The sequence below is a fragment of the Microcaecilia unicolor genome, chromosome 10 (assembly GCF_901765095.1).
Source record: "Microcaecilia unicolor chromosome 10, aMicUni1.1, whole genome shotgun sequence".
Taxonomy (NCBI): Eukaryota; Metazoa; Chordata; class Amphibia; order Gymnophiona; family Siphonopidae; genus Microcaecilia; species Microcaecilia unicolor.
In genome coordinates, this window is record NC_044040.1 from 201,845,581 (window position 1) to 201,873,522 (window position 27,942).

Genomic DNA, 27,942 nt, shown 5'->3' on the forward strand with positions numbered 1-27,942 from the left:
CCTGTGCCGGGAATCGAACTCAGTTCCTCAGTTCCCCAGGACCAAAGTCCACCACCCTAACCACTAGGCAACTCCTCACATTTGGTATGCCATCATTATATAGCATACTATGTCTCACAATTTTTTATTGTTATTATTGTTTTTAGTATTATACCCCTGAAGCAGCCCATGAGAGGGCGAAATGTTGACCTCATTGGGTCAGGTGATATTTTAATAAATCAGACCAAAAATGGTGGAAAAGTACTTCTAACACAACAAAACTGGAAGAAAATGTTCTAAGAACAAAGCCCAATATCTCCAACATAAAAATTTATTCTCCAAAAAATATGACATATTGTCCATACCCAGCACAGGCCATGTTTCTGAAGGATGCCTTCTTCAGGGTCCACAACTTATGGAATATAAAACACAATATGGAGACTAACAGCAATATGAGTAAATGAGTGCAATAGACAGTTTGAGCTGGAAAGACATGCAGTGTTGCACAAGCTCTCTATTGTGCTCGTTTACTCATATCGGGCTAGGTCTATGGTGGCTAGAAAATCTGTGCGGATATTTCTGTATAAGCATATTCCATAAGTGGCACCTATATTTAGGCGCAGTAAATAGAATACGCTTAGTTGATATGCTAGCGCCTAAACCTACATGCCTCCATTTATACCAACAAAAATGTGGTATAAATCCTAGCATGTAAATTTAGGTGCAGAGGGCCATATCCTATAACAACGCATGTAAATTTTGGAATGCCCATGATACGCCCATTTCTCTGCCCATAACCATGCCCCTTTTTGCCTGCGTGCATTAAAATTTAGGCACAGTGTGTTACAGAACACACTTAGGGAGTTGTGCATGTAAACTATTTATCGCCAATTACTGCTCATTATTGCTTAAGTGCTGTTAACAATGCTGATTGGCTTAAGCCACATTGTTACAGAATACGCTTGGATTTCAGTGCAGAACACTAGGTGCGCTATGCAGAATCCAGGAGATTGCAGTTATTCTCCATATTGTCTTTTATATTCCATCAGTTGTGACCCCTGAAGAAGGCATCTTGCTGAAACACAGCCCATGTTGGGTCTGGACGATAGGTCACATTTTTTAGAGAGTACACTTTTATGCTGAAGCTATTGGACTTCTGTTCGTTCTTGGAACATTTTCTTCCACCCTTTGGATTGCTTGATATTTTAATAAAGGCATTTACAGTGAGACTATTTTGTGACTCGCTGTTTGCATTTTAACTGGTGTGGATCTCAACAGCCTCTCTGTTGTAATACAAATACAGTTTCAATGCACTGTGGTATCCTGTGCTCAAGTGAACAGAATCGATCACAATAAAAATGTTAGAAGGTGCGATGTAAGAAAACAAGTCACTGAGCAAATGTTATGTACAAAAACAAAATACAGAAAAAGGAATTTTCAAACATCCACACCATAATATCAAAATATATTTTATTCTGGACCTCTTTCAGATTTGATTCAAATTACAGTTGTCAGAGCAATACAATGCAAACGGAAACTGCAACAGAAAATGTGCCAAGAAGTGATCAAATGGGGCCTTGGGGAGGGATGATCATTATGATGTAAAACAAAAATACATCATAACGTCATAGCTCAGGACAGTACGGAACATTTACAACCAGTCTTCTTTAGACAATTCTAAAAACCGAACAATAAAAGTCCTTTTAGTAAGTACAAAAGCTGTCATGGGCTGGTTTACACTTTTACAATAGCGTTAATTGAGTAATTGAAGAAATGATGCAGACATTTTAATCCAGTGCTATAGATAGGCTCACAGAATTAGACCCAAAGGATTTGCAGCTTCTAAATTAAATCATTACAAACACAAGGCTGACCTCTCATGAGGAAGATTTTCCTTTCATATTTATACTACTTGATTTACTGCCATGTTTCAGGAAAACTAGATAGTAGAGACCACCATGTACATATGACATGCAAACAATTTCCCCTCATGGTATCCACACGGACCACAAATAATAAAGCTGCTTGACAATGATGGTCATTGCCCAGTAATACCATACCCAATATTATCGAGTATATTGAAGTATATTGTAAATTTGCAGGCAGAACTGAGAATCACACCCCTATTCTATTGTATATATTGAAACTAGTAGTTTAAAGCACCGTCATACTATTGTGTATCTGCACTGAAAAAAAAAAATAAAAAGCCCAACTGTGTTCTCAATCTGTGAATACAATTTTTAAAAAATAAGTTCCACATTGATTTCAGTTTGCCTTCAACTAGATACATGTACAGTATAAGGATGTCATTCCTAGTGCAGGATGTGTAAAAAAATATTACAAGCACCCATCACACAAAAAAATAGTTCAAAATGGTGATATTTCTAAATTTCAATAAATGCTATGATATGTCCTAACACCTGGACTTCTCCATATATAACACAGCTAAGTGTTAAAACAAAGCAGCGTAGCAGTCATATGACTCTTGGCAGATATGTTTTTTTCAATAATATATATGTATATTTTTTCCCTGTATATCAGTTGGGGCTAAATAACCTGTATGTAAGTGAATAACTATTCATATTAAAAGTACAAAACAATAAGCACCTCTTTTGGATTTAAAATTTGACGCATTTGAATACATTGCAAAAGCAAATTGCAGCTTAAATGTACTCAAAACATTTGTGTCTATTCCTGGGAGCACTTTTTTTTTTTTTTAATTGTTATTGCACAGATTTTCTTTTATTTTTAATGACAGGGATCAGCCACAGACATGGTCCTCCAGCAATGGAACAATTCAACTGCCAGATACTTAACTGGTTCTCAAGCATCTCACATGAAAATTGTTTTTAATATCTGTAAAATGCTTCAGAAACACAGCAGAAAAGTAAATAAAAAGCTGGTACAGAACCATAATGGATGATTCCTTTCACAATAGAAATTTAAAAAGAAAATTTCCCCACAAACAAAAGCCAGGGAAAAGTATAAACAATGTATAGTATGGATAAAAACTATTCTTTCCTACTGGCAAATGTTACCCCACCTTAGAAAAACTCAGACTTGCTTCAAGTTGTGTTAAATCTTAAGAAATAGCTGAGACAATGCTAAACACATGTTTTTATTTAAGTTCAAGCTGCATTACTTGAATGAAACTGAATTATGCTTAGATTAAAAACAATCAAATTAGAAATAGTATGCCACAGTTACTTGTGAATAGTGTTAAAAAAAATAAATTTTATAAAGCGCTAAAAAATAAGCCACTCCTTAGCAAAAATGCACTAAAAACTTGAAAAGTTGTTTTCATTTAAACAATTTTAGAATTGTAACATGAAAGAAACCTTTCAGTTGTAATTCACTGACTTGACCTCAAACTATCATCTACAAAAGTCAAATCAATATACTTCTAATCACACAGAGCAGAAAACTCTGCAGTTTGAATCCATTCCAAAAAATCTTGAATATTTTAACAGAATACAAAACAATTCTAGTAGTGATCATTTAGAAAATAGCAGCATACATCTACCCTATACTGAGAAAAATGTCAAGATAAAACTGCAGAACTGGAGCATACAGAACATTTTTTGCAAGCATCCATTTCTGAAACTGCTGGATTCATTGCTAAGGGGTGGGAAGGAACTTGAAGCAAGTCTGTCCTTATTCAAAGTCCTTATTCAAAGATCTTTATAATAAAAAGTATATCTGGAGTGGTAAACATTAGACATGCCTTACAAGAAATGTTATCAAAATACAGGGCAAGGATATTTTGTATAAAGAATTATTATATAAGAGATACTTTTAATACTGGAATTTGGTTTCTTCATACAACTGAGCTTCTACTTACAACAATGGGATACTCTGGTAGAAACTGTGGCATGAACCCTTGTCCAGAAAGGTTTAAATCTCTTTATTAAAAAATAAAAATAAAAGAACAGGTACATCAACAAAATTAAAGCAAGAAAAAAAAAATCAATAATTTGCTCCTTTTCACAATAGTGCACAATTTAACCATAATGTAGCTATGGTCTCAAAGCAATGGGAGATTTTTTTGCATCTCCTATGAGTTCGTTATTTTGTGCCCTTCTACTCTTAAGTTTGGCAGAATTATGTCCCAAGTAAGAAACTGCTGCTTTTCAGCCATGTCCCCAGAAAAACCATAGCATCAAAATTACTACTGATGTATCTTTATAAATAAACATGGCATTAAACTGCATGTTTAGATATCTCAGTTTTGGCCACTCATTCCTTCAAAATGCATTCCAGGAACCATAAATGTACCAGTGATCATTACCTCTGTATTACCTCATGAAAGAATGCATAAATATATTACATAAACCTTCATTAAAAGTGGAAAATTATGAAGAAACTGATTCACTCCCTTATTTCATGCATTCAAAAAGATTATTTAAAAAAAAATGTTAAAAACCTCAAAAGCTCAACAATTTAAAAGGCAAGAACTAAATGTTGCAGTATAACCACATTTTCTCTGTGCACACAAGCTGCTTAATGACCTACAAAAATGAACACAATCTTATCCAACTATGGATTTAAATGAAAAAGCATAAAAGGGAGGATGTCGTTAAGTATCTTTTGCACTTGGTACATATCTGGTACATTTTGATGTTGTGCATGTCGTAGTCTCTTCTATTTCCAATATTCCAGTGGTTGTTTCTTGGAGCACACTAGACTTCAACACAAAATAAAATCACTAGCTGTGACCAATTTCTGTCTTCTTCAGGGTGGAAACTTTTGTTTTTATATGTAATGTATAGATTTCTTTTTCAGTTTAGCTGGAGTGGACTTGCCATGGTTCAAGTGGGACTATAGCAGTCCATGAGTCAGGGACAGTCATTTTGGCTATGTACACATTCATAGTCGGTCCATGGCTTCCAACTCGTAGCGCTATTTTCGTAGGTCTAATACACAAACCTACAATACAGAGATAAAATAAAATTATAGTTTACCATCATCAAACTGTTACAAGCTAATTAGTGCAGAAATAATATATGTTCTCATTTAGTAAATGAAACAGATTACTATCCAATTTAAAAAGACATATAAATAGGGTGATCAAACAGACCCATGTCAAGACAGTCAGTTTTATATTTACACCATCAGAAGCATGGAACACTAGCCATGATTTAATCTATGAAACGCAGGACCATATCACCATATATGCAATGGGGTAAAACCATGACTTACTCAATCAGCCCTCCAAGACCTGGAGTTATATTGTCACCCTAAACATAAATCGTATCAAATTACATAGGGGTCAATATTCAAAGCAATTTAACCAGCCAGGAATGACTCCTGGCCTGTTAAACTGCTCGTACTGGCGATACCACTGATATTAAGCAGTACTTAACTGGTTAGTGTCAATGAATACCACCACAGACTGTTAAACTGAAAGCTGGCTATTTTGTGGGCAGTCCGGGGGCGGAATCAGCACTTTAGCAGCCAAATCATACTGCATAAAAATGAGTCCTAATTTTATGCAGTATCATTTAGGCAGTTAAGTGCTAAATATCACACTTTCACTTAGGCAGTTAAGTGCTAAATAACTGAAGATACATACCTGTAGCAGGTATTCTCCGAGGACAGCAGGCTGATTGTTCTCATGATTGGGTCGACGTCCATGGCGGCCCAGGAAACCTGCAAATGTTTGCAAGCAAAATAAAAAAACTCTCTAGAACGCACCAGCGCGCGGGCAGAGCGCACCGTGCATGCGCGAACGGCTTCCCGCCCGCGGCACGAGCATGACATCATTCAGTTTAATAAAAATCAACCAGAGAACTAGAACAACTCCAAAGGGGAGGTGGGTGGGTTTGTGAGAACAATCAGCCTGCTGTCCTAGAAGAATACCTGCTACAGGTATGTATCTTCACTTTCTCCGAGGACAAGCAGGCTGCTTGTTCTCATGATTGGGGTATCCCTAGCACCCAGGTTCACTCAAAACAATGAGCATTGGTCAACTGGGCCTCGCAACGGCAAGGACATAACAGAGACTGACCTGAAACGAAACACAACTAAGTGAGAGTGCAGCCTGGACAGAACAGAAATGGGCCTAGGAAGCTGGAGTTGGATTCTAAACCCCGAACAAATTCTGCAGCACCGACTGCCCAAACTGACTGTCGCGTCAGGTATCCTGCTGAAGGCACTAGTGAGATGTGAATGTGTGGACTGATGACCACGTTGCAGCATTGCAAATCTCTTCAATGGAGGCTGACTTCAAGTGAGCCACTGATGCAGCCATGGTGTCTGATGTTATAAGCCGTGACATGGCCCTCGAGAGTCAGCCCAGCCTGGGTATAAGTAAAGGATATGCAATCCGCTAGCCAATTAGAGATTGTGCGTTTTCCAATGGCAACTCCCTTCCTGTTGGGATCAAAAGAAACAAATAACTGGGCGGACTGTCTATAGGGCTTTGTTCGCTCCACGTAAAAGGCCAATGCTCTCTTACAGTCCAAGGTGTGCAACTAGTCCTCACCAGGGTGGGTATGTGGACGGCGAAAAAATGTTGGCAAGACAATTGACTGGTTCAGCTAGAACTCCAACACCACCTTCGGCAAGAACTTAGGGTGAGTGCGGAGGACTACTCTGTTATGATGAAACTTAATATAAGGTGCATGCACTACCAGGGCTTCGAGCTCACTGACTCTACGAGCTGAAGTAACAGCCACCAAGAAAATGACCTTCCAGGTCAAGTACTTCAGATGGCAGGAATTCAGTGGCTCAAAAGGAGCTTTCATCAGCTGGGTGAGAACGACATTGAGATCCCATGACACTGGATGGAGGTTTGACAGGGGGAACCTCTCATGAAGCGAACAATTAAAGGCTGTCCAGAGATAGGCTTACCCTCTACACGTTGATGATAAGACTAATTGCACTAAGGTGAACTCTTACGGAGTTGGTCTTGAGACCACACTCTGATAAGTATAGAAGGTATTCAAGCAGGGTCCGTGTAGTACAAGAAAAAGTATCTAGGGCCTTGCTGTCACACCAGAAGGCAAACCTCCTCCATTTGAAAGAATAACACTTTTTCGTGGAATCTTTCCTGGAATCAAGCAAGACTCGGGAGACACCCTCTGAAAGACCTAAAGAGGCAATTTCTAAGCTCTCAACATCCAGGCCGTGAGAGCCAGAGACTGGAGATTGGGATGCAGAAGTGACCCCTCGTTCTGGGTGATGAGGGTCAGAAAACACTCCAATCTCCACAGTTCTTCGGAGGACAAGTCCAGAAGAAGAGGGAACCAGATCTGACGAGGCCAGAAGGGTGCAATCATGATCATGGTTCCGCAGTCTTGCTTGAGTTTCAGCAAAGTCTTCCCTACTAGAGGTATAGGAGGATATGCATAAAGGCCTGTCCCCCAATGTAGCAGAAAGGCATCCGACGCTAGTCTGTCATGGGCCTGAAGTCTGGAACAGAACTGAGGGACTTTGTGATTGATCTGAGTGGCAAAAAGATCTACTAAGGGGGTGCCCCACGCTCAAAAGATCTTGTGGACAACTCCCATGTTTAGCGACCACTCGTTAGGTTGCATGATCCTGCTCAACCTGTCGGCCAGACTGTTTACGCCTGCCAGATACGTGGCTTGGAGAAAAATGCAGTGACTCAAGAAAAATGTCAGGAAGTATTTTTTCACGGAGAGAGTAGTGGATTCTTGTAATGCCCTCCCACGGGGAAGTGGTGGAGATGAAAATGGTAACGGAATTCAAACATGCGTGGGATAAACACAAAGGAATCCTGTTCAGAAGGAATGGATCCTCAGAAGCTTAACCGAGATTGTGTGGCAGAGCCGATGGTGGGAGGCGGGGCTAGTGCTGGGCAGACTTCTACTGTCTGTGCCCTGAAAATGGCAGATACAAATCAAGGTAAAGTATACACAAAAAGTAGCACATATGAGTGTATCTTGTTGGGCAGACTGGATGGACTGTGCAGGTGTTTTTCTGCAGTCATCTACCACGTTACTATGTTAGCTGTAATAGAATCCCAGCCCTTCTTCCCCTGGTGGAACGGGTTTGACCGCATAGAAGGGCGGAGAGCTCCTCTGCAAGTACCTGTAAGAATGAGCTCCTGGTGGGTAATTTGGAGGTTTGGATTTCAGACTGAGGGTGTATCCTAACCGGACTATTTGAAGAACCCACCGGAGGTTATAAGAGGCCACACCTTTGGTGAAAACACATTAACCTCCCTCCAACCGGTAAGTCGTCCGGAATGGACACTTGCACTGTGGCTATGCTGCACTGGAGCCAGTCAAAAGCCCATCACTTGCTTTTGCTGTGGAGTCGCATGGGCCTTAGGCGCACGCTGTTGACGAGAACGAGCGTGCTGGGACTGAGCCTGGGTAGGCTGCCGAGAAGCAGGAGTGTACCTACGCCTATTGTAGGAATAGGGAGCACTTCTCCTCCCTCCAAAAAACCTCCTAGATGAGGAGGTGGTAGCCTCACCTCTTCCTCTCTCAGATCAACATCTAATCACCCTCACACTTCATCACCCTCCCCCTCAGTCTCGCCCAACACTAACCACTACTTTCAGGAATCTCCAGGCTGTTGACCCTCCCACCCTATCCTCTAGTATCTCTAACCTCTTCCCTTCCATCATGTCATCCGTGTCTGTCGACAAGGCTGTCTCTGCTTACAATGCCACTCTCTCCTCTGCTCTGGATACCCTTGCACCATCCATCTCCCGTCCCACAAAGCGTACTAATCCTCAGCCCTGGATGACCCCTTGCATCCGATACCTTCGCTCCTGCACCCGTTCTGCCGAACGCCTCTGGAGGAAATCTCGCACCCATACCGACTTCATTCACTACAAAATTCATGCTATCCTCCTTCCAGTCCTCCCTATTCCTTGCCAAACAGGATTACTACACCCAATTGACTAATTCTCTCAGCTCCAACCCTTGTCGTCTCTTCGCCACCCTTAACTCTCTCCTCAAAGTGCCCTCTGCTCCCCCCCCCCCCCAAAACTCTCTCCTCAATCACTGGCCGACTACTTCCGCGACAAGGTGCAGAAGATCAACCTTGAATTCACTACCAAGCCACCTCCTCCTCTTCACCCTTTAACCCACTCCCTCAACCAACCTACCCAGGCTTCCTTCTCCTCTTTCCCTGATAGCACCGAAGAGGAAACCGCCCACCTTCTTTCCTCCTTGAAATGCACCACCTGTTCCTCTGATCCCAGCCCCACCAACCTACTAAACACCATCTCTCCTGTCACCCCCTCCATCTGTCACATCCTCAACCTCTCTCTCTCCACTGCAACTGTCCCTGATACCTTCAAGCACGCTGTAGTCACACCAGTCCTCAAAAAACCATCACTAGACCCTACCTGTCCTTCCAACTAATGCCCCATCTCCCTCCTACCCTTCCCTCTCCAAGATACTTGAACGCGCTGTTCACAGCCGCTGCCTTGATTTTCTCTCCTCTCATGCCATCCTCTATCCGCTTCAATCCGGTTTTCGTCCTCTACACTCGACTGAAACGGCACTCTCTAAAGTCTGTAATGACCTGCTCCTTGCCAAATCCAAGGGTGACTACTCCATCCTCATCCTCCTTGACCTATCCGCCGTTTTTGACACTGTCAATCATAATTTACTTCTTGCCACACTGTCCTCATTCGGGTTACAGGGCTCCGTCCTCTCCTGGTTCTCCTTTTATCTCTCCCACCGTACCTTCAGAGTATATTCTCATGTATCTTCCTCCACCCCCATCCCCCTCTCTGTTGGTGTTCCTCAAGGATCTGTCCTTGGACCCCTTCTTTTTTCAATCTACACCTCTTCCCCAGGCTCGCTGATCTCATCTCATGGTTTCCAATATCATCTTTATGCTGACGATACCCAGCTTTACATCTCCACACCAGACATCACAGCTAAAACCCAGGCCAAAGTATCGGCCTGCCTATCTGACATTGCTGCCTGGATGTCCAACCGTCACCTGATATTGAATATGGCAAAGACTGAGCTCATTGTCTTTCCACCCAAACCCTCTTCTCCTCTTCCTCCACTCTCTATGTAAGTTGATAACACCCTCATCCTCCCCGTCTCATCAGCCCGCAACCTCGGAGTCATCTTCGACTCCTCCCTCTCCTTTTCTGCGCACATCCAGCAGACAGCCAAGACCTGTCGCTTCTTTCTCTATAACATCAGAAAAATTCGCCCGTTTCTCTCTGAGCACACCACCCGAACTCTCATCCACTCTCTCATTACCTCTCGCCTCGACTACTGCAACCTACTCCTCACTGGCCTCCCACTTAACCATCTATCCCCCCTTCCATCTGTTCAGAACTCTGCCGCGCGTCTTATCTTCTGCCTGGACCAATATACTCACATCACCTCTCTCCTCAAGTCACTTCACTGGCTCCCGATCAAATACTGCATACAGTTCAAGCTTCTCCTACTAACCTACAAATGCACTCAATCTGCAGCCCCTCATTACCTCTCTACCCTCATCTCCCCATACGTTCCTACCCGTAACCTCCGCTCACAGGACAAATCCCTCCCATCAGTACCCTTCTCCACCACTGCCAACTCCAGGCTCCGCCCTTTCTGCCTCGCCTCACCCTATGCCTGGAATAAACTCCCCGAACCCATACGCCAAGCCCCTCCCTGCCCAACTTCAAATCCTTACTCAAAGCTCACCTCTTCACTGTAGCCTTCGGCACATAACCATTTACCTCTATTCAGGAAACCTAGACTGCCCCAATTGATTGTCTGTATACTTGTCCATTAGATTGTAAGCTCCTTTGAGCAGGGACTGTCCTTCCTTGTTAAAATTGTACAGCGCTGCGTGACCCTGGTAGCGCTTTAGAAATGTTAAGTAGTAGTAGTAGTAGAAAACACCCGGCAGGAGAGAGAATCCATAGCATCATGGTGCTTTTTGATCTGATCGACCACATCCTCTACTTTTTCGCCAAAAAGGTTATCCCCCCCAGCAAGGAACATCCGCCATTCACTGCTGGATCTTATGATCGAGGTCAGAGGCTCGCAGCCATGAGAGTCTGCGCATCACTATACCTTGAGCAGCTATTCTGGATGTTACATCAAAAATGTCGTAAGTACCCCTGGCCAGGAATTTTCGACACGCCTTCTGCTGCCTGACCACCTGGTGAAAAGGTTCAGCGAGCTCCGGAGGAAGCGCTTCGACCAAACCGGACAGTTGCCTCACCGAGTTCCGCAAGTGGATGCTCGTGTAGAGCATAGCGGCCTGATACGTCTTCCTCCCAAAAGAATCCAAGGTCCTAGACTCCCTACCTGGGGGTGCCGAGGCATAGTCTCTATACTCTTGGCTCTCTTGAGAGCAGAATCCACCACCAAAGAATCGTGAGGTAGCTGAGACTTCACCATCACTGGCTCTCCGTGGACTCTGTACTGGGACTCAGCTTTTTTGGGGACCACCGGATTAGAGAGAGGGAACGACCAGTTTCGTATAAGAACTTCCTTGAGTGTGTTCTGCAAGGGAGCCGTTGCAACCTCTGTAGGTGGAGAAGGATAATCCAAGACCTCGAGCATCTCGGCTCTGGGCTCATCCACAATCTCCATAGGAAAGGGAATATCCTTAGACATTTCCCGAACAAAGGAGGAAAAAGAAAGACTCTCAGGTGGAGACATCCTTCTTTCAATGTGCGGAGTAGGATCAGAGGGGACCCCATAGGACTCTTCTTCAGAAAAGTATCTAGGATCTTCCTCTTCCTCCCACGAACGCTCATCATCGGTATCGGACAAAAGCTCTCTAAGAGCAACCCGAGCCTGTCTCGATGTCAAGGAACGACGACCTCGAGGGGGATGTTGAGAAGTCGACCCCTGCCTGGACTGCGGCAAAGCTTCCTCCGCCGACTTCGAAGGAGAGTTGACCCGGGTGGCAGCCAACGCCGATGCCACAAGTGGCACCAAGGTCGGGGACTTCACCACAGGCGAAGGACCAGATGCCGCCTCAACAGACGGTGCGCAGAAGGCGCAAGCACCCCTAGCACCGAAGTAGACTGTCGCAGCAATCCCTCCAGAAGCTCTGATGCGCACGACAAGAGCCTCCATCGGAAAAGGCTGCGGGGCCGGTACAGGGGCCGGTGGCAGAATCTGAGGGGGCTGAGGAGCCTGTACCAGGTTGCCAGAAGACCAACGCATCGGCACCTTCTGTACAGAGGGTGAGCGGTCCCTCTCGGTGCCGACGCTTCTCGGGTGCCGAATCCCTCGGCTCCCCGGAGCTCTCGGTACCGTGCATGGAAGGAGAACGATGACGGTGCTTCTTTGCCTTTGCTTGATGCCCGTCATCGAGACTCCTCAGTACCGAAGAGGAGGACGTGGGATCCTCACACCTCCTTGGGGCCGGGTTCGACGAAGGGTGGTCCCGGGGGGCCTGCATAGCAGTAGGGAGGGTCCAAGGAAACAACAGGGCAGACGATCTGCAAGCTCCAAGATGGAAAAACAACAAAGCAGATCAGTACAAAATATTCAGATCAGCTCGACACAGGCCGTGTTTCGCCAGCAGGGCTGTGTCAGGGGCTACAAGATAAATAACATAACATATAACAACTTTAAATGTGACAAGCAACAAGTTGAAAGTTAAAAATGTATATAAAGATTTATATTATTAAATTAAAAATCTAAATCCTAACATATATATTTTTCATTAAAGGACACAGCTTACAAGCAGCTGGAAGATGATCGGGCCCAAGGCACTGGAGACACTATAAGCGGGGGGTCGGTAACAGAGATGGTCCGGTTGTACCGAGTACAACGCTTGAAGCCGCTGGGTGTCCTGATGACATGGACGGAAAAACGGAGGCTGCAAAATTAAAAGATGCGATTGTGCCAATTAAAAAGGCACAAAAAAAGGGAAAAAAGGAAACCCGACCGCGCGGCCTAAAAGAGAGCCACAACGAAAAGAAAGAAAACTTATACTCAGGGAGAAGACTAAGAAAATAAGGGACTAAAAATAACTTTTTTTTTTTTTTTTTAATTTTGAGAAACTAAACAAAAATTGAATAAGCAAAAAAAGAAAAGGGGACATGCTACGATCTCCTGGGCCAAAGGTAACACAGAACCGAAAAAACTCTGTGTCACCTCAGTCGCGGAAAAAAAGTGACTGACGATATCACGCTCGTGCTTGCAAATTTTTGCCGGTTTCCTGGGCCGCCGCGGACGTCGACCCAATCGTGAGAACACACAGCCTGCTTGTCCTCGGAGAATCGCACTTACCCACAATAAGAGATAGCCGGGGATAATGTTTCTGCTGACTAAAAAAAAAAAAAAAAAAAAAAACTGCTCACTGCCACCGGCTATCTACCCCATAGGGATTACATTTTCCCTGAATGTACTTGGCAGAGATTAAATTAGTTGAAAATCAACCTGGAGAAAACAAAAATACTTTGCGTAAGGGGACTTAGAAAGCACAAAACAATATCTGAATAGAGGATGTTATCTGTACCTCTCTATCAGTATGTAGATAGATTCAATTCTATGGATGAGTAAGTTGCAACAATGGTTAAGAAAACACTCTGGAATCTGCAATTATTATGTCTGATCTGTTCATATTTATCGGAACCTAATTTAAGAATGATATTCCAAGCGTTAGTAATTTTACAGTTTGAAATATCCATGCAGACCAAGTTACAAGAGTCTAAGAAATCTCTATCCAGACTGCAAATGGTGCAAAATACAGCAGCTAAGACTATTATAAACAAGCTAAGTGGGGAAACAGGGAACCAATATAACTCCTTCAGAATAGGGGACGCTTCTCTCATTTCAAGCAAGATTTAAACTTTTAATCCAGATTCATACACAAGTATGGGAACATTCTCACCTATATGGACAAATTTGTATGGCTCTATGAACTGTCACGTGCTTTAAGATCAAAGCAAGAACTGTTGGTTAAATTAGAGAATGACATGGGGATAGGGACCTGCAGTAAACCGCAGAAACAGAAAAAATTTTGGCGTATTTACTGTGGGTGTGGGAGCAAAGCTTTTTATTGCCCAGCGGAAATGGTACAAAGCCTTGCTCATGCAGTTAAACTCCCCCCCCCCCCCCCCCCACACACAGGTCTGGCATCTCTATATCTTCTGCCCCCCCCCCCCCCCCCCAAGGTTATCTCTAACTTATGGAGCTGGCAATAGAAATTCCCACAGGCCTGCTCTGGGGCCTTCCCTCTACTGGCAGAGAGAAGGCCCTGAAGCAGGCCCCATGGGGATTGCTGTTAGCGGCTCCATAAGGTAGAGCTACTGCGGTGGTAGGGGGCAGGAAGACAAAGTGTTGGATATGCGGAGAGGTGCTAGAGCTGAAGGGAAGGGAAAGAGGCATTGGACCCATGGGGAGTGGAGAGGCTAGAAGGAAGGGAGAGAGGCGCTGGACCCTTCGGGGCTGCTACAGTGAAAGGACAGAAGCGCTGGATCTGAAGGGGGAGGGGAGAGAAGGGAAAGGGATGCTAAACCAAGAGGATGAAGGAAGAGGGAGTGAAACACTGAACACAGTGGAGGGAGGGGACACATTGGTGTGGGGGAGGAACAGAAGGGAGAAGCTGGACACAGGGAGGTATAACCAAGGGGATGAAGGAGGAGGGAGTGAAACACTGAACACAGTGGAGGGAGGGAAGAGAGGCACATTGGTGTGGAGGAGGAAGAGGGGAAGAAGCTGGGAACAGGGAGGTATACAGAAACAGAGGGGAGATGATGGGCATGGAGGGGAGCACAGGGACTGGAAAACAACTACTACTACTAATTTCTATAGTGCTACTAGAAGTGCACAGCTCTGTACACATTATGCAGGTACTTTCCCTGTCCCTAGAGGGCTCACAATCTAAGTTTTTGTACCTGGGGCAATGGAGGGCTAAGTGACTTGCCCAAGGTTACAAGGAGCTGCAGTGGAAATTGAACCCAGGTCACTGGGATCAAAGCTTGCTGCATGCGGATGGTATATGGACACAGAGGGGCAATGCCAGACATGGGAGGCATTATATGGATACAGAGGGAAGATGCTAGACACGGGAGAACAGGAACACAGAAGAGATGCTGCACTTGGGGGGGGGGGGGGGCATAGTGACACAGAAGAGTGATGTTGGACACAGGGGGAGGGATAGGGACAGAGTGGTGATGATGAATGTGGGGAGATGGACAAAGGGGATATGCTGGACATGGAAGTATAAGGGACACAGAGAAGGGAGAGGCTAAACATGGAGAATGATAGGTACACAGAGAAGGGAGAGGCTAAACATGGAGAATGATAGGTACACAGAGATGAAAGATGAATGGTGAGCATGGAAAAATAAATGTCAAATGGACAGGAGACCCTGGTGAGTGAGTTAAGAGAAGACATAGGAAAACAGAAACTTGAGCCTGGCACCAACATGCTTAGAAAAATAAAATGACCAGACAACAAAAGGTAGAAAAAAAGTATTTTCTATTTTGTGATTATGTCAGATTTGAAAGTGTTAGACATGGCTGGGGCCCAGGACAGAAATTTGAGAAGGGACCCCCCAAAGCCCACTACCAGGCCATGCCTTCTTCAGCTTCCAGCAGGGCTTTGGGCTCTCCCTTTGCCCAGGGGAAAGTTGCCCTAGCTACACTCCCCTAACACCATCCCTGGCATATGTGATCTTTATATTTTGCCCAGTACAGGAAGAAATGTATCTCTATTTCTTTGGTGTTGTCAAGGAATTTTGGTTTAATTTGTGTTTATCATTTTTGGTCAGCTATTATGTATTTGACATTTGTGTTGTGTGTGTGTGTGACCAAGGTATTCTGTTGGCATGAATTTTCTATGTAGCATTCAGTAGTAATTTGGCTTGTTTAGTTTTCCTGATAGTGGAGGGCGGGGAGACAGGGGTTTTTGTTGATCCTTGTTCTGTATTGTTTGTGATTTATAAAATGACAGCTGCACAGAATATTGTTTCTTTTTATACTTTAATAAAATGATTTAAATACAGAATCATAACTGCTTGAGACTTGTGTAGATGGGATCAGACAGAGCTCGTGGGGGCAGGGTTGGGGACAAACTTTGTCCCCATGTTATTCTTTAGTTAAAATTCCATCTCTAAGAAATGTGAAATTAGAGCTTACCTGCTAATTTTCTTTTTAGAGACTTCAGACATGACCATATATAACAAGGGTTCTCAACACATTGCTTGAGACACACTCAGCAGTCAGGCTTTCAGAATACCCATAATGAATTTGCATGAGATAAAATTTGCATTCAATGGCAGTACCGCATGCAAATTTATCTCATGTATATTCATTGTGGATATTTTGAAAACCTGACTGGCTACAGGTATCTCAAGGGCTGAGGTTGAAAACTCATCCCATACAAGTATCCTGTGCAATGGCAATCTAGTCAGTATTTTCTTAAAGCAGGTGGTTACTAAACATTATCCAACTAAAAGTGGGAACTATTAAAACTTGTACCATTTGAAACCAAAACGTTTAACAGAACAAACTCCAAGACAGAGAACTCAGCTACCATTTTGGGTTTTTTTGGGGTACTCTATAGGCTTTAATCTCTTCCACTCCTCATAAATAATGGGTCAGTCCTTGATCCAGCAGGCCTACATTTATTTAATACATTTATATCCCACATTTTCCCGCTAATTGCAGGCTCAATGTGGCTTACAGAAAACTGTAGTAAGGCTACAGTGCATGAAGTACAATTATACAATAAGTAAGGCAGTAAATATCATTTAAAACAACAATGTGCAAAAAGATAAGAATTAATGTCCTTAACATCACCTTTGCAGCCATTTCCCCCTTTTGAGATCTCCCAAACAGCATGAAGAGCCTGTCTGACTTATGGAACTCCTTGGGCTGTTTTACACAACACTGCAATGCTCTACGCAGATCCAACGTATGAACCTGACTGGCTGGTTCTGCGGTGCCTGCTTCTCTACAAAGTGGAAGAAAGAAAGGAACCTGCCAAAGAACTCACTCAGAAAAAAAAAAAGAAAAAAACCCAAAACCAAGAAAGGTTTCCTAAAAGATGAGGCATGTAGCACTGATATTCTTCTTGCTGAGCAAATTGCCACCAGGAAAATTATTTTAAGCATAAGATCTTTAATTGTGGAGTGTTTGAGAGACCCAGTGTTCCAACTAAGAGGCAGATGCACTAAAGCTAAATGAGCCTTTAATGACCCTCCAACGAGGAAAATTTGATCCGTTGCATGCATCAAAGGGCTTTTACCGAGGAAGCCAGCAGCTAACGAAAACGGAATGGAGATGAGCAATTAGTGTGAAAACCCCATTGAAACGACATGCACTAACTTTTTACGATTGCCTTTACGCAGGAAAAAGGCAGGAAATCTAACGAGAGGTCTGGACCTCTCGTTAGGACAGCTCTGTGCCAGGAAAAATCATTAAGTGAAAAAATAAACAAACTTTGAGCCAATCCCAGCGCATTAGCAGAGCTAAAAGCGCTGTGATTGGTCCAAAGGACGTCAGAAAACACATCAAATAAAAAAAATAAAAAAACGATCGGGAGGGGGCTCTCATTCTTAAAATCAAACAAATGCATCATTCAGTTCATTCTGATCAAGAAAATCCTGCAATTGATCCAACACAAGTTTCTCTAAATCTTTCCCAGAAACCTCAAAGATGAGATCGATCGACAATTAGCAACTACTTTAGGGTCAAGAATACTACCTTTCAACAGAGTTGAATTGCTGTAATTTCTATTCCGGGCCCGTGCAGCGCCTCTCTCCTCTGTCCGAAGGCGCTGCATGGGCAAGAAGAAAGCTGATGCCTGCCTTCGCCCAGCTTCTGTCGCGCGTCTCTCTCCTCCTGGGCCCGCCCCTGTCTGACGTCGGTAACCTACGTAGGTTACTGACGTCAGACAGGGGCGGGCGCAGCAGGAGAGAGACGCGCGACCGAAGCTGGGCGAAGGCAGGCATCAGCTTTCTTCTTGCCCGTGCAGCGCCTTCGGACAGAGGAGAGAGGCGCTGCACGGGCCCGGTAAGAGGGAGGGGGCCCGATGGAGGAGGGGAATGGCGGCGACGACCCCAAGAGGGGGCGGGGCACAGGGCGGAGGATGTCGGGAGGCGGAGCTGAGGTGAGAGAGTAGTGAGGAAGGGAGGGGGGCCGGGGCTGCTAAAGGTACGTTTGCTTTTATTCTTGCTTTTTAATTTAGAATGCAGGGGGAAGTGGGGCGGGGGGAACGGCGACCACGGGTGGGGGGGGGGGGGGGGGGGGCAAGGACGGCCATACAGGACGCTCCTGACCAGCGCCTTTGCCCCCTCCCGACCCTTTTTTTTATTTTTGTTTTGATTTGGGAGCCATGTGCTTGTGATTTGACTGTGTTTTGACTGTTTGTGGCATGCGCAGAGCAGCTAACATAACGCTTGGCTGCTCTGCGCATGATTTGGGGGCCGATTAACGATGTGTATTGTGATTCTTTGATACATTGTACGTTTCAATACCGATCTCAGCATGTGTGACTTTTTTTTTTGGTGCATTTTTCGTTATTTTAAAATCGTTAGGGACTTTAACGATTTAGATTTTTTTACGTTTGGTTGCTGCATCTGCCTCTAAGGCAGATAGGACCAAGTTCAGATCCCAAGGTGTACTGGGCAATGAGGAGATCAGGAGATTCACTTTTTACTAAGCATGGTTGAGAACCTAAAGAGATTTCAAATCTTTACCAACAAAAGAAAAAAAGTTTGTGAAATCATTTAAGTTTTAAATCTTTCACTGATGGAAGATACAGTTGCACTGTGACAAGAGTGACCTAAACTTGTTAAGTGTAGAAAAGAGGACAAGCTCTCAGAAAAAAAAAGCTTCCAAGATTTATAAACCAAGCAAAACGAAGATACTTACCTGTAGTAGGTATTCTCCGAGGACAGCAGGCTGATTGTTCTCACATGTGGGTCGGCGTCCACGGCGGCCCCAGGAACGGAGATTTTCCCAGTAAAATCCAGAAAACTTTGTGACAGCCAGCAGAGTACGGGACAGACGCCCTGCGATTGCATGGGCATCTTCCTGCCAGCGCACTTCCGTTCCCGCCTCAGTTATATCAAAAGCAAATAAAGAATAAAACAACAACTCCAAAGGGGAGGTGGGCGGGTTGGTGAGAACAATCAGCCTGCTGTCCTCGGAGAATACCTGCTACAGGTAAGTATCTTTGCTTTCTCCAAGGACAAGCAGGCTGCTTGTTCTCACATATGGGGTATCCCTAGCCCCCAGGCTCACTCAAAACAATGAACAATGGTCAATTGGGCCTTGCAACAGCGAGGACATAAAGATTGACCTATGAAAAAACAACTGAGAGTGCAGCCTGGAACAGAATAAAAATGGGCCTGGGGGTGGGGGGTGGAGTTGGATTCTAGACCCCGAACAGATTCTGCAGCACCGACTGTCGCACTGGGAATCCTGCTGAAGGCAGTAATGAGAGGTGAATGTATGGATTGATGTCCACGTCGCAGCTTTGCAAATCTCTTCTATAGTGGCTGACTTCAAATGGGCCACTGACGCTGCCATGGCTCTAACACTATGAGCCGTGACATGACCCTCAAGAGTCAGCCCAGCTTGGGCATAAGTGAAAGAAATGCAATCTGCTAGCCAATTGGAAATGGTGCGTTTCCCAACAGCAACTCCCTTCCTGTTGGGATCGAAAGAAACAAACATTTGGGGGGACTGTCTGAAGGGGCTTGTCCGCTCCACATAGAGGGCCAATGCTCTCTTGCAGTCCAATGTATGCAACTGACATTCAGCAGGGCGAGTGTGAGGACCGGGGAAGAATGTTGGCAAGACGATTGGTTGAGATGGAACTCCGACACCACCTTAGGCAGGAACTTAGGGTGCGTACGGAGGACTACTCTGTTATGATGGAATTTAGTATAGGGAGCATGGGCTACTAAGGCTTGAAGCTCACTGACTCTACGAGCTGAAGTAACAGCCATCAAGAAAATGACCTTCCAAGTCAAATATTTCAGATGGCAGGAATCCAGTGGCTCAAAAGGAGGTTTCAATCGCTGGGTGAGGACGACGTTGAGATCCCATGACACTGGTAGAGGTTTGACAGGGGGCTTTGACAAAAGCAAACCTCTTATGAAGCGAACTAAAGGCTATCCCGAGATAGGCTGACCTTCCACATGTTGATGGTAAGCACTAATCGCACTAAGATGAACTCTTACGGAGTTGGTCTTGAGACCAGACTCTGACAAGTGTAGAAGGTATTCAAGCAGGGTCTGTGTAGGACAAGAGCGAGGATCTAGGGCCTTGCTGTCACACCAGACGGCAAACCTCCTCCATTTAAAAGAGTAACACCTCTTTGTGGAATCTTTCCTGGAAGCAAGCAAGACTCAGGAGACACCCTCAGAAAGACCCAAGGAGGCAAATTCTACGCTCTCAACATCTATGAGGGCCAGAGACTGGAGGTTGGGATGTGGAAGCGCCCCCTCGTTCTGAGTGATGAGGGTTAGAAAACACTCCAATCTCCACGGTTCTTCGGAGGACAACTCTAGAAGAAGAGGGAACCAGATCTGACGCAGCCAAAAGGGAGCAATCAGAATCATGGTTCCGCAATCTTGCTTGAGTATCAGCAAAGTCTTCCCCACCAGAGGTATGAGAGGATACGCATACAGAAGGCCCTTTCCCCAATGCAGGAGAAAGGCATCTGACGCTAGTCTGTCATGGGCCTGAAGTCTGGAACAGAACTGAGGGACCTTGTAATTGATCTGAGTGGCAAAAATATCCACCAAGGGGGTGCCCCACTCCCAGAAGATCTTGAGTACCACGCCCGAGTTGAGCAACTACTCATGAGGTTGCATTATCCTGCTCAACCTGTCGGCCAGACTGTTGTTTACGCCTGCCAGATACGTGGCTTGGAGAAACATGCTGTGACGGCGAGCCCAAAGCCACATCTGGACGGCTTCCCGACACAAGGAGTGAGATCTGGTGCCCCCCCTGCTTTTTGACATAGTACATGGCAACCTGGTTGTCTGTCTGAATTTGAATTTAATTGGACAGCCGATCTCTGAAAGCCTTTAGAGCGTTCCAGATCGCTCGCAACTCCAAGAGATTGATCTGAAGACCTGATTCCTGGAGGGACCAAGCTCCCTGAGTGTGGAGCCCATCTACATGCGCTCCCCACCCCAGGAGAGATGCATCCGTGGTCAGCACTTTTTGAGGCTGAGGAATTTGGAAGGGACGTCCCAAGGTCAAATTGGATCGAATGGTCCACCACTGAAGGGAACTGTGAAATGCGGTGGACAGCTGGATCACATCCTCTAGATTCCCCACAGCTTGATACCACTGGGAAGCTAGGGTCCACTGAGCAGATCTCATGTGGAGGCGTGCCATGGGCGTCACATGAACTGTGGAGGCCATATGGCCTAGTAGTCTCAACATCTGCCGAGCCGTGATCTGCTGAGATGCTCTGGCCATGGAAACGAGAGACAGAAGGTTGTCTGTCCTCATCTCGGGAAGATAGGCTCGAGCTGTCTGCGAGTCCAGCAGAGCTCCTATGAATTCTAGTTGTTGAACTGGAAGAAGGTGGTACTTTGTGTAATTTATGACAAACCCTAGTAGCTCCAAGAGTCGAATAGTCATCTGAAATAGGACTGTAGAGCTCCTGCCTCTGAGGTGTTCTTCACCAGCCAATCATCAAGATAAGGGAACACGTGTACTCCCAGTCTGCGTAGCGACGCTGCAACTACCGCCAGGCATTTTGTAAAAACCCTGGGCGCAGACACGAGACCAAAGGGTAGCACACAATACTGGAAGTGCTGTGTTCCCAGACGGAATCGAAGATACTTCCTGTGAGCTGGAAGTATTGGAATGTGAGTGTAAGCATCCTTTAAGTCCAGAGAGCATAGCCAATCGTTTTCCTGAATCATGGGAAAAAGGGTGCCCAGGGAAACCATCCTGAGCTTTTCTCGGACCAGATATTTGTTCAGGGCCCTTAGGTCTAGGATGGGACGCATCCCCCCTGTTTTCTTTTGCACAAGGAAGTACCTGGAATAGAATCCCAGCCCTTCTTGCCCTGGTGGAACAGGCTCCACCGCACTGGCGCTGAGAAGGGCGAAGCGTTCCTCTGCAAGTACCTGCCTGTGCTGGAAGCTGAAGGACTGAGCTCCCGGTGGACAATTTGGAGGTCTGGAGATCAAATTGAGGAAGTACCCTAACCAGACTAGTTGAAGAACCCACTGGTCGGTTATGAGAGACCACCTTTGGTGAAAAAAGTTTAACCTCCCCCCGACCGGCAGATCGTCCGGCACAGGTACTTTTATAGCAGCTATGCTCAGCTGGAGCCAATCAAAGCCCGTCCCTTGCTTTTGCTGGGGAGCTGCAGGGGCCTGTCTGGTCGCACGCTGTTGACGCAAACGAGCGCGCTGGGGTTGAGCCTGGGAAGGCTGTCTGGAAGGTGGATTGTACCTACGCTTATTGTAAGCATAGGGAGCATTCCTCCTTCCCCAGAAAAAAAACGTCTACCTGATGAGGTAGATGGTGAAGGTGCCCGGTGGGAGAGTTTGTCGAGGGCGATTTCCCACTGGTGGAGCTGTTCTACCACCTGCTCAACCTTCTCGCCAAAAATATTATCCCCCCGGCAAGGAACATCCGCAAGCTGCTGCTGGGTCCAATTGTCTAGGTAAGAAGCATGCAGCCATGAGAGTCTGCGCATCACTATACCTTGAGCAGCGGATCTGGATGCAACATCAAAAGTGTCATAAGCACCCCTGGACACGAATTTACAACACGCCTTCAGCTGCCTGACCACCTCCTGAAAAGGCCTGGTGTGCTCGGGAGGGAGCTTGTCCACCAAGTCTGCCAGTTGCATTACATTATTCCGCATGTGGATGCTTGTGTAGAGCTGGTAAGACTGAATTTTGGACACGAGCATAGAGGACTGATAGGCCTTCCTCCAAAAAGAGTCTAAAGTCCTAGCTTCTTGCCCCGGGGACGCTGAGGCAAAATCCCTAGTACTCCAGGCTCTCGAGAGCGGAATCCACAACTATAGAGTTGTGAGGTAACTGCAACCTCATCAACTCAGGTTCTCTGTGACTCCGATATTGGGACAGCTTTTTTTGGGAATGGTGGGATTACTGAGCGGTTTCATCCAGTTCCGAAGCAATGTCTCCTTAAGGACATTATGCAAAGGAGCAGTGGACGACTCCTTAGGTGGTGGATAGTCAAGGACCTCAGTCCTGGGCTCATCCTTAGTTACCACCGGGAAGGGAATACCCACAGACATTTCCCGGACAAATGACGAGAAGGAGAGACGCTCCGGCGGAAAAAGCTTCCTCTCAGGTGAAGAAGTGGGATCAGAAGGAATACCACAAGACTCCTCGGAAGAGAAATATCTGGGATCTTCCTCTTCATCCCAGGAGGCATCCTTCTCAGTATTGAACAAGAGTTCTCGAACTACAGTCCAAAATTGGGCCCGTCTCAACGCCAAGGAACCAGATCCTCGATGGTGATTCCGAGAAGTCGACTTCCCATGCCGGCGGTGATGAAGCTCCCTCCAACAATGTCAACGGGGAGTCGACCTATGGGGCAGCTGAAGCCGATGCCGCAAGCGGTACCGGCGTCGGGGACCTTACCACAGGCACGGAGCCAGCTGCCACTTCCATCGACGGTAACGAGGGCGCAAGCATCCCCGGTACCGAGGCAGGCTGATGCAACAGCCCTTCCAGAAGTGCTCGGATGCTCTCTTCCAGAGTCGCTGTCGAGGAAGGCTGTGGGGCCGGCATAGAAGTCGATGTCAGAATCTGTGGAGGCCTGGGAGGGGGTACCGGGCTGTCCGAAAATTGACGCACAGACACCTCTTGTATGGAGGGTGAGCGCTCCTCCCAGTGTTGACGCTTTCCGGGTGCTGAATCCTTTGAACGCCCCAGAGCTCCCAGTACTGTGCCTCGAAGGAGATCGGTGCCGATGCTTCTTCGCCTTCGCTCGGTACCGACGAGGAGGACGTGGAATCCACATGCCTCCTTGGGGTCGGGTCGACAGCTGTCGGTCCCGGTGGGCCTGCACAGCAGGAGCCTTCGAGACAGGTGGAGACCCACTCGACGGCTCGCTGCTCCCAGCTAGTGGTGATGTCCAGACAGCCATTACCTGCACTCCCGATGTCGATGCCATCCCCGATGCCAATATCGATGCCGCCGACCTCGGTACAGATATCAACGCCGAGGAATCAGTCGGAGCTCCAAAATGATGGTCCCGAAGAGCTCTTCGACGCCTCTGTCCGTTTTTTCAAACTCAGATAGAACCTGCAAGGGTCTGGGTGATGGTCGGGCCCAAGGCACTGGATGCACCAGGAGTGTGGGTCAGTGCCTGAGATCGACCACTGGCACCGAGCACACTTCTTGAAGCCGCTGTAAGGCTTCGATGACATCAGCAGAAAAATTGCGGCGACGAAATCAAAAGGCTTGATTGTGCCGACCGAGGGCACAAAAAGGGAGCACCACAGACGGGCGGCCCAAGAAGGCCACAACGGAAGCGAAGGAAAACTTAACAGGGGAAAAAACTAAGAGGAAAGAGGGTTTCCTTTTTTTTTTTTTTTTAACTGGAAGAGGAAAAAGACAAAAAAGGCAAAGTAAAACAAAAAGAAAGCAGTAAAAAAACGCCTAAGTCTTTCCTAGGGCCTGAGGGAGAGAGACCGACATGCAGCCACTCTCCACCACGGAAAAAGAAAGACTGAGGCGGGAACGGACGTGTGCGGGCGGGAAGATGTCCGCGCATGCGCAGGGCGTCCATCTCGCGCTCTTCTGGCTGTCGCAAAGTTTTCTGGATTTTACTGGGAAAATCTCCATTCCTGGGGCCACCGTGGACGCCGACCCACATGTGAGAACAAGCAGCCTGCTTGTCCTCGGAGAACAGATCTTATACAAAATATGGGCTTCCATTGGAAACTAAAGAAGTTGCACCAATAGACGGGACACATGATCATATTTTGTCTTTTTGAATATAAATTGTGCAGCTGCATTTTGTATTAGTTGAATTCTTTTTATTATTGTAAGTGAAATACCCGGGTAAAGAGAATTACAGTAGTCCAATTATGAAAGAATCATCAACTGGACTACCACAGCAAAATGATCATTAGAAAAATATGATTGAACAAGCCAAAGTTGTTTAAGTTTGAAGAAAGATTTTGGATTAAGTTGTTAATTTGAATATCCAAGACTTGAGCAAGAACACCTTTCCCTGAATGGTGTTGAATAAGGTCCCAAACTATTCCAAGCTTTATGACGAGACCAACTTGCTCTTGTCCTCACTGACTACTCAACCTAGCTTCTCCAGAAACCCTATCACATGTGCAGTAGCTTGACGACTCTCCTACATCAATTTTGCTCTGATCAGCTAGTTGTCTAAATATGGATGTACCAACACCCTCTCTCTATGCAGGGCTGCTGCAACCACTAGCATCACCTTTGAGGTGGTCGTTAGGGATGTGGCGAGTCTGAATGGAAGAATACAAAACTGAAAATGCCTAGCACTGCACACCTCAGGAATCGCTGATGTACCTTACGGATCGAAAAGTGTAAGCAAGCCTCAGTAAGAGAGTAGTGAGAAACTCACTTTGCCAGATTGCCACTATCATCGATTTTAAGGTTTCTATGCAAAAATCCGAGTCACTCCTTTGAGGTCCAGAATGGGATATAAAATACATGAAATACCAACCCAACATTTGCTCCTCATGAGGCACCGGCACTACGGTTCCTATCTGAAGACGATCTAGGTTTGTTGAAACCACCTTTACTGATGAATGGCTTGGGGACACTAAAATGTTAAGAGGTCAAGAACAGTCGCTCAACAGGCCGACAGTCGCTCAAAAGTGCATGGTTCGCAATAAGGTATCTTTCATAGATATCACCAAAACAGGGAATATATAGGGTATCCTGCTAGTGAGGTTGCAAAAGAAACCATAGATCAGGTGTCCTTAAATAAAAATAAAAATCAGACAAAAGATTGCAAATTAATACTGTCAAGTACTGAGCATGATGTTAATAGGAACAACAAACAGTTTGAAATGTCTATATGCGAATGCCAGGAGCCTAAGAAATAAGATGGGAGAGTTAGAATATATTGCACTAAATGAAAAATTAGATATAATAGGCATCTGAGACCTGGTGGAAGGAGGATAACCAGTGAGACACTGTCTTACCAGGGTACAAATTATATCATAGTGATAGGGTGGACTGAATTGGTGGAGGGGTAGCACTGTATATTTAGGACAGCCTTGAATCAAATAGATTGAAAATTCTGCAGGAAACAAAACACATCTTGGAATCACTATGGATTGAAATTCCATGTATAAAGGGGAAAAGGATAGTGATAGGAGTGTACTACCGTCCAACTGGCCAAGATGTCAGACGGATGCAGAAATGTTAAAGGAAATTAGGGACACAAACAAACTGGGCAACACAATAATAATGGGTGATTTCAATTACCCTAATATTGACTGGTTAAATATAACATCAGGGCATGCTAGGGAGGTAAAATTCCTTGACAAAATGAAGGACTGCTTCATGGAGCTGCTGGTACAGGAGCTGACGAGAGAAGAAAAATTCTAGACCTAGTCCTCAGTGGAGTGCGTGATCTGGTGCGGGAGGTAATGGTGCTGGGCCGCTTGATAACAGTGATCATAATATGATCGGATTTGATATTAGCTTTCAAGTATACATAGGAAATCAAATCTGTTAGCATTTAACTTTAAAAAAAGGAGACTATGATAAAATGAGAAGAACGGTGAAAGAAAAAATAAAAAACTTGGTGGAGTGGCTGCGAGGGTCAAAAATTTACATCAGGAGTGGATGCTGTTCAAAAACACCATCCTGGAAGAACAGGCCAAATATATTCCATGTATTACAAAAAGGAGGAAGGAAGACCAAACGACAGCCGGCATGGTTAAAAAATGAAGGACGCTATTAGAACTAAAAGAAAATCCTTCAGAAAATGGAAGCAGGAACCGACTGAAAATAAGAAACAGCATAAGGAATGTCATGTCAAATGCAAAGCGCTGATAAGGAAGGCTAAGAGGGACTTCGAAAAAAAAATTGTGTTGGAGGCAAAAACACACAGTAAAAAAATTTTTTTGGTATATTAAAAGCAGGAAGACGGCAAAAGAATAGGTTGGACCGCTAGATGACCAAGGGGTAAAAGAGGTGATCAGGGAAGACAAAGCCATAGCGGAGAGAGTAAATGAATTCTTTGCTTCGGTCTTCACCGAGGAAGATCTGGGAGAGATACGGATGCCAGAAATGCTATTCGAAGCTGACGAGTCAGAGAAACTGAATTAATTCTCTATAAACCTGGAGGCTGTAATGGGGCAGTTCTACAAATTGAAGAGTAGCAAATCTCCTGGACCAGATGGTATTCATCCCAGAGTACTGACAGAACTGAAAAATGAACATGTAGAGCTATTGTTAGTAATATGTAATTTATCCTTAAAATCAAGCATAGTACCGGAAGATTGGAGGGTGGCCAATGTAACGCCGATTTTTTAAAAAGGTTCCAGAGGAGATCCTGGAAATTATAGACCGGTGAGTTGACGTCTGTGCTGGGCAAAATGGTAGAGACTATTATAAAGAACAAAATTACAGAGCATGTTCAAAAGCATGGATTAATGAGACAAAGTCAACATGGATTTAGTGAAGGGAAATCTTGCCTCACCAATCTACTACATTTCTTTGAAGGGGAGAACAAACATGTGGATAAAGGTGAGCCAGTTGATATTGTGTATCTGGATTTTCAGAAGACGTTTGACAAAGTACCGCATGGAAGACTCCAGAGGAAATTGGAGTGTTGTGGGATAGGATGTACTGTCCTATTGTGGATTAAAAACTGGTTAAAAGATAGAAAACAGGGCATAGGGTTAAATGGTCAGTATTCTCAATGGAGAAGGGTAGTTAGTGGGGTTTCCCAGGGGTCTGGGACTGCTGCTTTTTAACAAATTTATAAATGACCTAGAGATGGGAGTAACTAGTGACGTAATTAAACTTGCTGACGTCACAAAGGTGCTTAAAGTCGTTAAATCGCAGGAGGATTGTGAAAAA

The 27,942-nt window shown here is 45.3% G+C and overlaps 1 protein-coding gene across 1 annotated transcript in view; it reads right to left on the reverse strand.

Annotated features, from left to right (window-relative positions):
• Positions 1–1,432: 1,432 nt before the first annotated feature.
• The window catches only part of TBL1XR1 (transducin beta like 1 X-linked receptor 1), a 405,824-nt gene continuing 379,314 nt past the window's right edge, over positions 1,433–27,942 (reverse strand). The window contains 1 exon segment of the mRNA XM_030216860.1: positions 1,433–4,905. Within this exon segment, the coding sequence (XP_030072720.1) occupies positions 4,879–4,905 (27 nt within the window). The 3' untranslated portion in view covers positions 1,433–4,878.